Source organism: Centrocercus urophasianus, unplaced genomic scaffold (genome assembly GCF_019232065.1).
Source record: "Centrocercus urophasianus isolate 14NV4802_14NV808 unplaced genomic scaffold, USGS_Curo_1.0 seq_12, whole genome shotgun sequence".
Taxonomy (NCBI): Eukaryota; Metazoa; Chordata; class Aves; order Galliformes; family Phasianidae; genus Centrocercus; species Centrocercus urophasianus.
Window position 1 is genome coordinate 53,999,893 of NW_024884364.1, and position 13,452 is coordinate 54,013,344.

At 44.0% G+C, this 13,452-nt stretch overlaps 1 protein-coding gene across 2 annotated transcripts in view; it reads left to right on the forward strand.

Moving 5' to 3' along the window:
• The window catches only part of CYFIP1 (cytoplasmic FMR1 interacting protein 1), a 64,813-nt gene that overhangs the window by 38,810 nt on the left and 12,551 nt on the right, over positions 1-13,452 (forward strand). For both annotated transcript variants that reach the window (XM_042810400.1, XM_042810399.1), the window contains exons 24-25: positions 9,540-9,683; positions 11,519-11,609. In XM_042810400.1, coding sequence (XP_042666334.1) covers positions 9,540-9,683; positions 11,519-11,609 — 235 coding nt within the window. The remainder of the gene's footprint in view (positions 1-9,539; positions 9,684-11,518; positions 11,610-13,452) is intronic.

The window sequence follows — 13,452 nt, forward strand, 5'->3', positions numbered from 1 at the left end:
TGCTTTAGCATGTAAAAGAGTTGGAAAGCTTCACCTTTTAGTTTTATTTTTAATACGGAACAGTAACAAGTGATCATCTGGTCCTGTGAAAAGTGTTTTTATGTAATTGTTCTCCAGCTGGCAATGGTAAATTGTAGGAGCACAGGATTCTCTTACATTAGAGTTATTGTGTTCTTTACTATTTTAGGAATTCACCAGATGCTGTGTAAAGACCAGAAAGCTCACTGAATTTAGTGCAGATTGTTAGCGTAATTTATCTAAATGATGACACAGTGGGGCGAGAGAGGAGGATTTGCCAGGGAACATTTTATCAGTAAGGTTACATTATTAAAATGAGTTCAGTAATCCTTACTCTGAGAGCCATACGTTTTTAGATATCTGAATATTTTTCTGTAGTGCTATAAAGAGAAGCCATCAAAGGGCTTCTTAGATGTTTGGCTCAAGAGAGTGGTAAGGTGCTGGAACAGGCTGTCCGGAGTAGTTGTGGAGGTTGAACACCCTGGAGGTGTTTAAGGCCAGGTTGGATGGGGCCCTGGGCAGCCTAGTATTAGCCTAATTAGGTTAATACTAGCCTGGGGCCCCAGGTCTAGTATTACATGGGGAGGCTGGTGGCCCTGCCTGTGGCAGGGGGTTGGAGACTCGTGATCCTCAAGGTTGCTTCCAACCCAAGCCATTCTGTGGTTCTGTGTGTTTCTGGAGCAAATTTTGTAACTAGATGCACCTGTGTTAGCAAGGATTCCTTACTAGTTCTGAATTTTTACGGAAGTACGTATTTTATTCTTGACTCCAGTGCGTTTTGGAATTGAGAATATCAGAATGGAATTGTAAGGAAATTTCTACAGCAAGTAACAGGTGGTATTTCTTACACGATGGGTGCTACAAATTCCACAGTGATATTACCATGAGATGTTATTCTGTGTACTGCACAGCCAGTAGATTCACTCTGTGACAAGTTTTGAGTCTTTTAACTGTTAAACTGTTCAATTGCTACATGTGTGGGTAATGGAGGAATATGGAACAGCTGTGTATTTATTTTTGCTGTCTTTCTGAGTATTTGAACTACTTGGAATATTCAGGTAAGCACTTTGTATTGATTAGATACCCAAGGAATGTGTGTGTAGTTTTTTGTTTTTTCTTTTTCTAACTGGATTTTTTGTTTGGTTGGTTTTAAGCAATTGTTGGTGTTTATTTAGGTCAGGGCAGAGGCATGGTGGCTCCCTGTGCATGCAAATACTTAGGCGTGTATGGGATTGTAATAGTTACACACTTGCTGTGCAGAATTTTTGCATAAGCACAGAACTTGTTTGTGAACCACTGATGATATTTCTAGTTTTGATCTCAAGGGGTTCACTCATTCTCATATATTTCTACATAGGTTAAATCATTTGGTCTATGTTAATGTGTATTCATGTTCAGCGTAGACAGTTGTGTCCGCATTCTTAACTGTATCCAAAGTTTTCCTAGCAGTATCTTCATTATCAAAGCAGAAGACCATAGGTATAACTTATTCTGGCTGAGCTGGGAGCAGAGCTGGAGACAGGACGGAGCTATTGGCCTTGAAAGTGAGCTGGAGTGTTTGACATTACAATCCCCTTACACCACTGAAATGTGTGTAGGATTAGCAAAATGAATGTCGGCAGTCTGAAATTTGGCAGTGTTGGCTGGATGCAGGAAAGTAATGCAGGCATAAGAAATAGTCTGTTCTGGGCGTTCGGAACTAACATTACATGTGAATGACTGGTAGAATTGTAGGATATCCCAAGGTGGAAGGGTGCCACAGGGATCAACAAGTCCAGCCCCTGGCTCCACATGGGACCAGTCCAAAAATCAAACGCTGTCTCAGAGCAGTGTTCAAACGCTCCTCGAATTCCAGCAGCACTGGGGCCGTGCCCACAGCCCCGTGAATCCCGTTCCCCGCCCACCGCGCTGTGGTGCAGCCCCTTTCCCTGACCCCCAGCTGCCCTCCCCTGACAGCTCCATGCCGTTCCCTCGGGCCCTGTCGCTGTTACACAGAGCGGAGCTCAGCGCTGCCCCTCCACTCCCTGTGAGGAGCTGCAGCCGCCATCAGGCCTCCCCTCAGCTCCTCTGCGCTGAGCACAACCTCAGCTGCTTGTCATACACCTTGTCCTACAGATCCTTCACCATCTTTGTAGTCCTCCTTTGGACGCTCTTTAACAGGTTTATGTCCTTTCTCTGTGACGGTGGCTGCCCTTGCCTGGCTGTCAGTGCTGTGCTTGCAGCACCTCCAGAGCATTGTTGGCAAGAGTACCTGATTAATAAAGTGCCTGGTCCTGTAGGCCAGAGTTTAATAGTCAGCTTTCTGCCTTAAGCAACGCTTACGGAACTTTTTCACACTTGTATGTCTTCTGCATTTTGTATGTGCTGAGTTATTTAGTGAAAAAAACCTCAGCCCTTTGGAAAATACTTCTCAGTATAAAGATGATGGTTTCTATCTATGTTGGTGTGCAAATAGACACCAGTTTGCACGGTGCCGCATCTTGTTATCAGCTGAATTATTAATTAAAATCTTTGCCCACCACCCTTACCCTTTTTTGGAAGCAAACCTGTAGTGTTTCCCTTACATTCTAAAGAGTTTATCAGTGCATTTCATGATTCACTCTGACTTCAAACAACAGAGAAGTGCTGTCATCTTCATGGTTTATTTAAGATTGGTGTCAGACAAACACTTGTCAGCTGTAGGAGGTGCTGTGCAGGGATGGAGAACACGTTGCCAACTTAATGCAACAAAGATGCCTTCTGAGGTGGTTTTTTCTGGAAAAGAAATACTCTCCTTTTTTTGGCACACCTTTCTCCATATTTCACTTGTCCTGGGAGAAAAAAGTAAAGAAGCCTGACGCTTAGGTGTGCTCATCTATTTCCAGCAAGACGAGGGTTGAGGTTTTTCACAGGCTGTGGGAGTTGTGGTCAAAACAGAGCAGCTGCTGAGCCACACTGCCTGCTGGGATGCATGTTGGCCCAGTGGCTGCCCACCCTGTACCTCTGCTGGCAGAGCCAGGCTGTGTCAGTGGGGCAGGCTGTACGTGGATGTCTGTGCCAGTGGCTGCTTAAAATACCTGCAGGCACAGTGAGTGCATCCTTCTTTCAGAAAGACCGTGTTACACAGTGATGCAAAGATTTACTATATTTTTTAGGGAATGTAAAGAGATTTCAAGCAGGGTGACTTTTACACATAAACGAGACAAGATTCATCATTTTGCAAAGGTGAACAGGTTTCTGTCTGAGGACTTTGCTTGATACTTTGCCATGAAGTCCAACACAGAGTGAGATGAGGAGCAGATTTGGTTGTTACAAACAGGAAATGCATTTCAGTACGTTTTTACTTCCTTGCCTCTTGGCTGTACAAAACTGTGAGTGTGGTTGGAAACTGGCAGCTGCTGGATGAGTTCTGTTGTCAAAAAAGGAGGAAGGACCAGGAGCTGCTTCTCTGAACTGCATTGCCCCTGCAGGAAGTCACTTGCCTGCATTGCGGAAAGGATCCTCTGGTAGGAGCCAGAGAGTGCCAAGTAAGGTTAGCCTGGAGCATCTCTTAGGCTGTGTGGAATTGTCCTTGCAGAGGCGCTGTACTGTGTGTGTCCAGCCGAGTGGAGATTTCTGAGAGATGAAAGGACACCATGAAAACCCAATGAGTGTAGCTGATGTGCTGTGACTGAGCTGTTGCTGAGAGTGGGCACTACTGAGAGCGAGTGAGAAGTGGTCAGAATTGGGCAGTGACACGTGTACCAGCAAGCTCTCATGATCAGGGCGTGTGCTTCAATATGGCAAACTGAGCTCTCACGTGGAAGCTTTTTTTTTTTTTTTTTTTTTTTAGAAAAAAAAAAAAAAAAAAAAATAAAAAAAAAAAAAAGAAAAAAAAATTAACTTGGTCACTGTTTATGTTTGTTTTTATGTCTGTTTGCTCATTTCTATGAAAGGAAAGCAACCAAATCTGCCCCCAGATGCAAGCCAATGGCTTGCTCCATGCTTCTTTTTTAACTAGCAAACTTTTTGTGAACCTGAGCTTTCGCCCAGGGCATCAGTGGCTGTGTAGGGCACTGGAAAGGGCCACAAAGGTAGCAGGCACAGATGGGAGTACAGCTCTGCCGTGACCTATGGTTCCCAACTGACAGCAGGGCACTGTCCTGCTGCTGGCGCTCGTTCCCGGCTGCTGGAGACTGGCTGGCCAGGCTCCCTGCAGACTGCAGGATTCTCAATGATGGTGGCCAGCTGGATGCCATCTGGCTGCCTCTCCTGTCTGTCCTGCAGCACTTGGCTCTGCCTGCTGGGCTCCTCCAAGTCATGTGCCTCCCTCTGGGAGGCCCCGGCTTGGCCTTGTGACCGCTCACGCCTAGCGCGGCACAGCAGGTGCAGGCAGCCGTAGAGGAGGATTGCGGCAATGATGAGCAGCAGGAGGCTGCTGGCCAGCCAGATGCCCAATGCCAGCTCCTTCTTGGTGGTGTTAGCAGATGCTGGGTCTTGTTCCAGCGTGTTGAACACCTGGCACTGGTCGCTGGAAGGGCTGGCGGACTGGCAGGTGACGCACAGGAGGTACGTGGTCAGCGGGGTGAGGTTTTCCACCACGAATGAGGAGCGGCTGGCAGGCACCCTCTCCTCCTTCTGGAAACTCTTCCTGGAGTAGCTGGACAGCACGCTGTTCCAGTTGGGGTGATACATGACACTGTAAAAGCTGTCGGCACAGCTGGCCATTCTGGGCCAAATCACCATCGCTGTGTTCCCTGTGATGTTCTGGACAGTTATTCCCATTGCGGTGTTGCTGTGGTGTATTGGCTTTGCCAGCAGTGATCCCCCTTCCCAAAGGAATTATTGCTTCCCAGAATGGCAGCTGAGATGCTGCAGCACAGGGGATGCTGTGGGGATCATAGCACTCTGTAATTCAAAGAAGGAATTTGTTAGGAAACAATGCTCTTAGCTTTAAACTACATAGTTCTTCGCCAGGTTAAAGGCTAAATATGCGCCTGTATTAGTTCAGCCATTGCTGCTGCCTGTCCACGTGACCAGCTGCATCTTGTCTCTGAGAGATGGTGTATTCTACTGGGTTTGGCTCTGGGGAGCCACTTTCTTCCAAAGGGATTTTCATTTTACTGTGCCCTCATAACATGGAGCCAAGGGGTAATAGCCCTCAGTATCCCATTCAGAATTTGCCTGCTCTCTTTTAGGTGCATAAATGTGGTACAGTCTTTAGAATAAAGTCTGTAGGTATTTTGGCCAGAAGAGTTTGTATTCAGGTGACATGAGGTAAAACAAAAACTCCTCAAGATTGAAAACATCCTTTACAGTTGTGAAAGATGCAGCCATCCAACAGGGAAAAAGTGAATGATCAGAAGTTTAAACAAATGCATTAATACATCTCTTCTCTGCAACAGTGCTGGAGTATTCTGGTTAGTAAACCAAGCATTTCTGTTAGGAAAAAAATCTTTGTACGTAGCATAATCTTATGTTAAGGGACACTGTTACGAAAAAGTAATGTTGAACCTTAAATCAAACTGAAATTCTTGTCTGAATTGGCATTAGACTGAAGACAGCCAGATGAACCACCCAACTAATTAACTGCTTACCTGTTGCAGTTACTTCTTGCCTGATGGGTGTGTTGATAAGTGGGGTTTGGGTTGATTTTGTATGTGTTGTTTTTTGTTTTGTTTTAAGAAACGCAGCATTTGTTTTTCTCACTGAGTATCTAGCATTTTATTCTACTTATATGGTGATTTCTGTGATCCAATTCATGAGCAACTGATTTTCTTACTTGGCAAGGGATGGTAAGAGTGGCAATTGAGTGATAAATTCCTCCGCCACCCACAAGTCTTTGATTTCTTCCAGTCATGGCTAACTGAAAACAAAACAGCATGCAGAGCCGTCACCAGCCAGTATTTTTGTCTCCCTTCGTGTTTTACATTAACTGCATGTTCCCTGCTGTTCTCCTTTCCTGCTGGTGAGTTTGCACCTCTGTATCCGCAGCTAAGGCAGCTGCTGTGATGGCCGCACACTGTTGCTGTCAGTCACGGTGCTTAGCACTGATGCACTCCAGAAGAGCTTTCTCAAGCTGGGGTTAGTTGGTGAAATACAGCTTTTATCATTGTAGTGCTTTTTTATTTTATTTTATTTTTTTAATTGCTAATATTCTTTCCTATGCAAAGTCTGGTCAGGAAGGGCGGTGAGGCAGTGGCACAGGCTGCCCAGGGAGGTGGTGCAGTCACCGTCCCTGAAGGTGTTCAAGAAACGTGGATGTGGCACTGAGGGATGTGGGCAGTGGGCATGATGGGGATGGGCTGATGGTTGGACTGGGGGATCATAGAGGTCTTCTCCAGCCTTAATGTTTCTGTGATGGTATGGTGCTGCCTTCCTGATCAAGTTAAGTGCACTCTTTTCAGTACAGCAGCCGGATAAAGGAACTGAGTTTTCTATCAGATAAGCTTAACAGAGAGACACATTTTGACACGTAACTGACTTCTGAACATTGGTAGGAGCAGACCTTTTCATTGTTCAATTGTCTCCTTTCTAGCTGGTGAATCCCAATTATTTAAAAATGTAATTATTTTTTATAGAACACTTCCTAATACTGTCTAGAAACATTTATTCATCACAGCATTTTTTAAGTAGAGTATTTGGTGCTTTACTAAGTAACAGTAATACTATTTTTTTCTGTAATTATAACACATCATTTGTTTTAAGGTGCGTAATTAGGACAAGTAAATGTTTGGAAAGCACATCTGGTGTTTTGTGAAGTCAGTACTTACCATTGCCTCCTGGGAGAAAGGTCAGACCAGGACTGTCGGGTGGTGATGCCGAGGAAATGAATGAACAGGCACCAAACGTTCTGCATCGTTTTCATCAGGAGTTACTGGAGCTTCATGCTCTCTGTTGCCAGTTTGCTTTCTCTTCCCTTCAGATTCCTGGGACTGAGTTCTCACTGCTCGCTCCTGTCTTTTTCCTCACGGCACTGCTGGTACATGGTTTCTTTGTCTCTTCTACTTAAATTCAGGCAGGGCCATATCTTGTCTAAAGGTGCTGTTGCCTTGGTTTTCAAAGAACATAGAGGAAAAAAATCATGTCCTTTCCCCCCCCTCCCTTGCTTGCTTCACGTTGGGCAGCACGCTGCCTGCACATCCCTGTTATATGCTCCTGTGCCTGTACTGGTGGTGCTGTGAGTGATTTATGTTAGCTCTTGGATGACATCAGCAACCAGCAACTCTTTTTTTTGTTGTTGTTTTGTTCACTTTCAGGAGGGGAGGGAGCAAGGCGTAGCTGAACAAACGTAAGCTCCCTCTCTCTACCTTCCCCTCCCTCTGTGTTAGTGGCATTTTCCCTTGGTGTTTTGTGGTTTAGTGCACCATGCGGGGAAAGCAGCAATGCTGTGTGATGGGGTTTTCTGAATCCTCGGTCCTGCTTCACTTACTGCTGATCCCGTGCTTACAGGTAGATTATGTCAGGTGCTTCTCTGCAAAGGGTACTTGGAAAAAGGTGTATTATTAGATTGGCAGACTTACTGGTATGCATTGGTGAGTTATTTATAATGAAACCATGTTTTTAGGGCTTGCCTTTCTATGACAGATTTCTGCTGTATGAAGGGAGCTCCCTTCTAACCAGCATACGAGAGAGCTGGTGGCAGTGGGATGCTTTCAGCCAGTGAAGGAAAATTCTCTTTGTGCTGTGGCTGAAATACTTTGGACGTGTTTAATGTGTAGATTTATCTGATTGGGAACATCAGGAGAAAGAAAAGGAGTCTTTCCTTTTTGGGATAACTCTATAAAATGTTTCATATGTTGGAACATTTGTCTGCATGCTTAATATTTTACCAGTTCTCATCCTCTTCAGTGTCCCAGATCCTCTCAGTGTCAGCAGAAATCTGCACAGATAGGTTTGTTGTACACGAGGGTCTGCAGCTTCGTGCTGTCCAGTCACTGGGAGTTTGGAATTAGCATTGTCTTCACAGGGTGGCAGAAGACACGTCAGCCATCAGCCATGGCAGAGCTGCCTCTAGTGAGTTGCTCAGGGCTGCAGCCTTGAACATCTTCAAGGACAGAGACTGCACAGCCTCCCTGTTTGACCACTCTTCCAGTAATAACGTGTTTAACTGGAGTTTCCTGTTTGTGCCCTCTTGTCCTGGCGCTGAGCACGTCTGAGCTGAGCCCAGCTCCCTTACTTCCCCACCAGGTACATTTACACATGGACAGGATCCGCCTTCTCTCCAGGCTGACCAACCTAGCTCCGTCTTTCCTTGTGGAACAGATGCTGTAGCCCTTAATTCTCTTTGTGGTCCTTTGCTGCACCCCAGGTGAAGTTGGCCAACTCCCCTTTGATCCATAGCTTTAGCAAACATTTTCTAAATCCCTATCCAGCATCCGTTTGTATATTTCTGCTTACTAAGTCAGCACAGAAAGCTGACCAAATTGTGGGCTGCATCAGAAGAAGAGTGACTGGCAGGGTGAGGGAGGTGATCCTGCCTCTCTGCTCTGAGCTGGGGAGGCCTCACCTGGCGTACCACGTCCTGATGTGGAGTCCTCAGTACAGGATAGACATGGAGCTGTTGGAGCGTGTCCAGAGGACTGCAAAAATGACCCAAGGGTGGAGCACCTCTCCTCCAAGAACAGGCTGAGAGAGCTGGGGCTGTTCAGCCTGGTGAGCTGAGCACAGCCTTTCAGTATCTAAAGGGGGGCTTGAGAAAGAAAAGGACAGATTCTTTAGGAGGGTCTGTGGTGATAGGACAAGAGGAAATGGTTTCAAACCAAAAGCTGGGATATTTAGGTTCGATATAAGGAAGTTTTTTACAATAAGAGTTATGAGATACTGACACAGGTTGCCCCATCCGTGGAGACACTCAGGGTCAGACTGGTCAGGGCTCTGAGTGACCTGATGTAGCTGTAGGTGTGTCTCTGTTCATTGCAGGGGAGTTGGACTAGGTGACCTTTAAGAGTCCCTTCTAACTTGATCCTGTGTTTCTTTATAAACTCCAAAAGAATTTTTGTGAGGGTGCATCCCAGACTTGGATTTGCTTTAATCTTGTGTACAGCTAAGGGGGTTGCAGAAAAGAGATCCTTATTAATTAGCTAGAGAGAGCAGTAACTGCAAAAGGCTGTTTTCTGTAAGGGGGTCCTCTTACAGAGGTTTACGACACCTATTGTGAGCTGAAAATTGAAGTCACTTCTTTTAAGATGTGTTGTATGTAAAATGGACTGCATAGGAATAGAAATTGTGCTTCAAATTCGTGCACCCATCATCCTTTTCTACTTGTGTAAACAGAAAAATACATGAGGTAATGTTTGTGACTTTATAAATGTCAAGTGAAAAATGTCTGGTGAGTAAATACTTTCTTGTTCTTTTTACTTCTTATGGGCTTTTCTTGCTTAGCAAGAGAGTTCCTGCCTTCCGAAAACGAAGCTTTATATTTTAACTTTCTGGATAGAGAGTGAGATACAAGATTTATGTTGTTTTTAATACTGTACAAAGTGGTGTTTAAATGGGATTATTTGTAAGATGCAGTCAGCTTAGATTTTTCATTTAATGCAATCTGTTTTTCCTCATTTCAGGCATTGAATCTGGCATATTCAAGCATCTACAGCAACTATAGGAATTTTGTTGGCCCCCCTCACTTTAAAGTCATCTGTAGGCTTCTTGGCTATCAGGGGATTGCTGTGGTGATGGAGGAGCTGCTGAAAGTCGTCAAGAGCCTGGTATGCCATTGTCTGTCAGTTTTGCTATTCCGAATAGCTTCTGCTAGGAAATATCCTAAGAAAAATAAAATGGAAGTAGGATGTCTAAGGAAACTAAGATTTCAGCTTAAATTAAAATGTTACACCCACTGAAGTTCAGTACAAGCTGTATTTGGGAATGCCTGGTGTCTTGTGAAAGCAATAGAAGATATACCTTGGGAAGCTGAGCAGTGTTTTGAAAATCTTGAATTCTGCTTTGGGGATTAATTCAATTTGTGGAGATCTATGCTGCTGGATCCTAGATAAACTCTGGAAAAGTATAAATGTTTCCATTGAGTTGGTTGAAACTAAAAAATGTACCATAAATTTACCCTCTCAGAATGCTTTAAAGCAGCTGGAGTGTGCTTTCTGCCTTCTGTGACTTCAGGGCTTTGATTAATAATGTCACTGATGGATGAGCCTTAATCACAAGGAAGGCTTAATCTCAGTGCTTTATCTAGAAGTGGGTAGCATCAGGCCTATTCAGAGAAGTACTCAGACCATCAGATGTTGGAGGAGTTACCCATACAGCCTATGGATACTAGTACTGGAAACAACCTTTTTTGGAGCTAGGAGTTGAGAGGCTGTTTGTTTACTGTATGAACATCTTTGCATACAATCATAATGTGTTGCTAGTAAGTTTAATCTACAGGAGTGGTTTTTCCCTCTCCAGCTCATGTTTCTGTAAGGAGCATGCTGCCAACTTAGTCCAAATGTAGCAGGTGCATAGCTGTACTATTCTTAAGCTCACTTCAGGCAGTTGACAAATTGTTTATTGTCATTCCAACAATGTTCTAAGTATGTTTTTGAAATGTCTGAAAAGATGGAGCCTGTTTGGAGGAGTGATGGGGAAATGGCTGTTTAAAGGGTGGATAGTGATAGGGCAGGGGGGAATGGTTTTAAACTGAGACAGGGGAGGTTTAGTTTGGATATTAGGAGGAAGTTTTTCACACATAGGGTGGTGACACACTGGAACAGGTTGCCCAAGGAGGCTGTGGATGCCCCATCCCTGGAGGCATTCAAGGCCAGGCTGGATGTGGCTCTGGGCAGCCTGGTCTGGTGGTTGGTGACCCTGCACATAGCAGGGGATTGGAACTAGATGGTCATTGTGATCCTTTTCAACCCAGGCCATCTACAATTCTGTGATTCTATATGATTCTATGGTATAATCTTCAGGGAAAGATGGAAATGTAATTTTCATGTGGAGCTGAGTGTTGGTTAATTGTTTTGAGGGGGATTATTTTTACTTTTTGCAGATCACCTCAATTTATTAAAGGCAGCATGGAACAAGTAAGCATTAGTTAAGGTGGCTGAAAAGCCTCAAGGTGGGGGGATGAGTGATCTGAATGCTCAGATGTTGGGAGATAGGTGTCTATGGCAGGAAGGTAGGACTATGGACTGGAGCTGTGTCTTAACTGGTGTGCCTAGAATAGCCAGTTGAAGCTACTACAGACATGCCTCATACTAAGCATACTAAGCATTATTCTTTTGCTCCTTTTGAAAACATTCTGATAAACTTGTTTACTAACATCAGAAAGTTGGTTGGACAGTTGAGGCTGGCTGTAAGAAAAGTTGGTGATTTCCTGTACTTTTTTTTTCCTTCCTGGCTTTAGCTGTCGAGCCATTCTTCCTGTAGCAAAAAGCAGCTAATACCATGTGAAGGAAAATGCAGCTGTCCTCATTTGAAAGAGTGACCTTTTTTGAGGATGATGGCTGGCCCAGGGCTAAATTCAGGACCATGTTCAATCTGTATGTGGCTTGAACACAATTTTTGTTTTTCTCTAGTAACACATTAACAAGTGCCTCTTTTCTCTTAGTTACAAGGGACAATTCTTCAGTATGTCAAGACCCTGATGGAGGTGATGCCTAAGATCTGTAGGTTGCCAAGGCACGAGTATGGTTCTCCAGGTTAGTTCACGTTTGGTGTTACTATAAACTTAATAAAATGATACTAATTACCGTCTCCTGGATTATATGTACCTCTGTCTGTCCCTCCCTCTCTTCTCTGTCCCATTAAACAGAACTTAGTCATTTTTTTCATAGCAAGTATTGTTAAGGGCTGAGCTTTCTGAAAATACTTAATAAAGGATTAGATGGTGTTTTACAACTTCAGTCCTTAGGGAAAATGTGAAAGGATGGCAGTCTGTCCATAGATAGCTTTATGACACGATTACCTTGAGCTGGGATACTCACTATAGTTTCTCATTCTGCTCTTTATCTCAAGCACGTTGAGTTTTCCCTCTGCAAGTTAGCCCTTTGTACCAGTGCTGTTAAAATGTCTCATTTAGATCATCCTGACTCTCCAGGAGAGCCTTCATTTCCTCTTGCTTTGCCCTTATGAAATGTAAGGTAAAAGGAACGTTACTGCTGAGGGGCAGACTGGTCCTGCCAGAGCAGTTGTGTCAGAAGGCTGTGCAGGGAGCACCTCGGCCTCTTAACAGGAAGTATAACAGTTGGAGAAGAAATGTCTTTGAAAGTTACATGCCCCTGTGGGGAAATAATTGGCTAATTAGTATTTATCACATTGTTCTCTGAAATTTTGAAACTGCTTCCCCCTTCAAAATATTCCTCCTCCACAATATCTAATTAACACAAATTAATCTTTTAATCTTCCCATGTGCCACCCACCTTCTGAGCATATCTTTATTATTTCAGAGTTCTTCAGGTTTATTAAATGCCACTCCAAATGGAGTAAGGTTGTTTTTTCTGCTTCCCACAGCTTGCTTGACGCTCATTACCAATGTTAAACGAAATCGAGGACTCACTAAGTGTTTCCTTCCTGTTTTTCTCCCTGGAGCATAGAAATGGATGACTCATGGTACTTAGCAGCTTAAAAATAATCTTTCTGAGATTTTTAGCCACTCATTAAGTCCTGGCCACAATAGCATGTATTCTCAGATACAGACTCTGCATCACTGAGGCTTGAGGTGTGCTGCTGGTGAGGTTAGGAAGCCTGTGTTCTCTGCCAGAAATCCTCAACTTTCAGAAGTATTAGGGACCTAAACAGAAACTTTCTCCTGAGATAAAAAGGCAATCTATCCTGTAAGAAAGACAAAACATTACTTGTGCAACTATTCACAGAGATTATCTACTCTTGCTGTAGGACCTAAACCTTTTAAAATCTTCTTAACATTATGGTTTTCTAGAGAAGGCTAACAACTTCGACCTCATAATTACTACTTGAAAAGAAATCCTCTATGATTGGATTCCTGCTGTCCTGAGGTATCAGAGTTCTTCATGTTACGGTAGAAGACAGCAACTTGAATTGGATTGGATCTCAAAAAACCCACTTGATTCTGTCCCCTAAGCATGTCTGTGGCTGGTGCACAGGCTGATTTTGTCTCGATGGGTATTTTTCTGTGCTGAAATATTTCTAGCAAAGAACACTTGATAACTTCTTCCAAGAAGCGGCAGAGGCAGTCTTTGTAGCACAGTCACATCTTTTCTGTGTGTTCTTACTGAAGCTACTAAACAAAAAACATGTGTGGAAACTCAGGGGGTTTTCAGCTGACTGTAGCATAACTGAAGAATTGCACTGCTGCCTCTGGAGCCTTTCCATCATGAGCTGCCTGCCCTTGGAGCGTGTCTGATTGGTGATGGAAAATGTTCTCTGTGATGGCAACCTGCTGTAGATTTTAGCCCCAGTCTGGCATGCTGAGAGGAACTGTCATAGTATGGAAGGAAAAGGCTCAACCCACGTTTGATTCAAAAACTGTCCTCTCTTCTCTGTGCTAAAATCTCTGTACAGTTT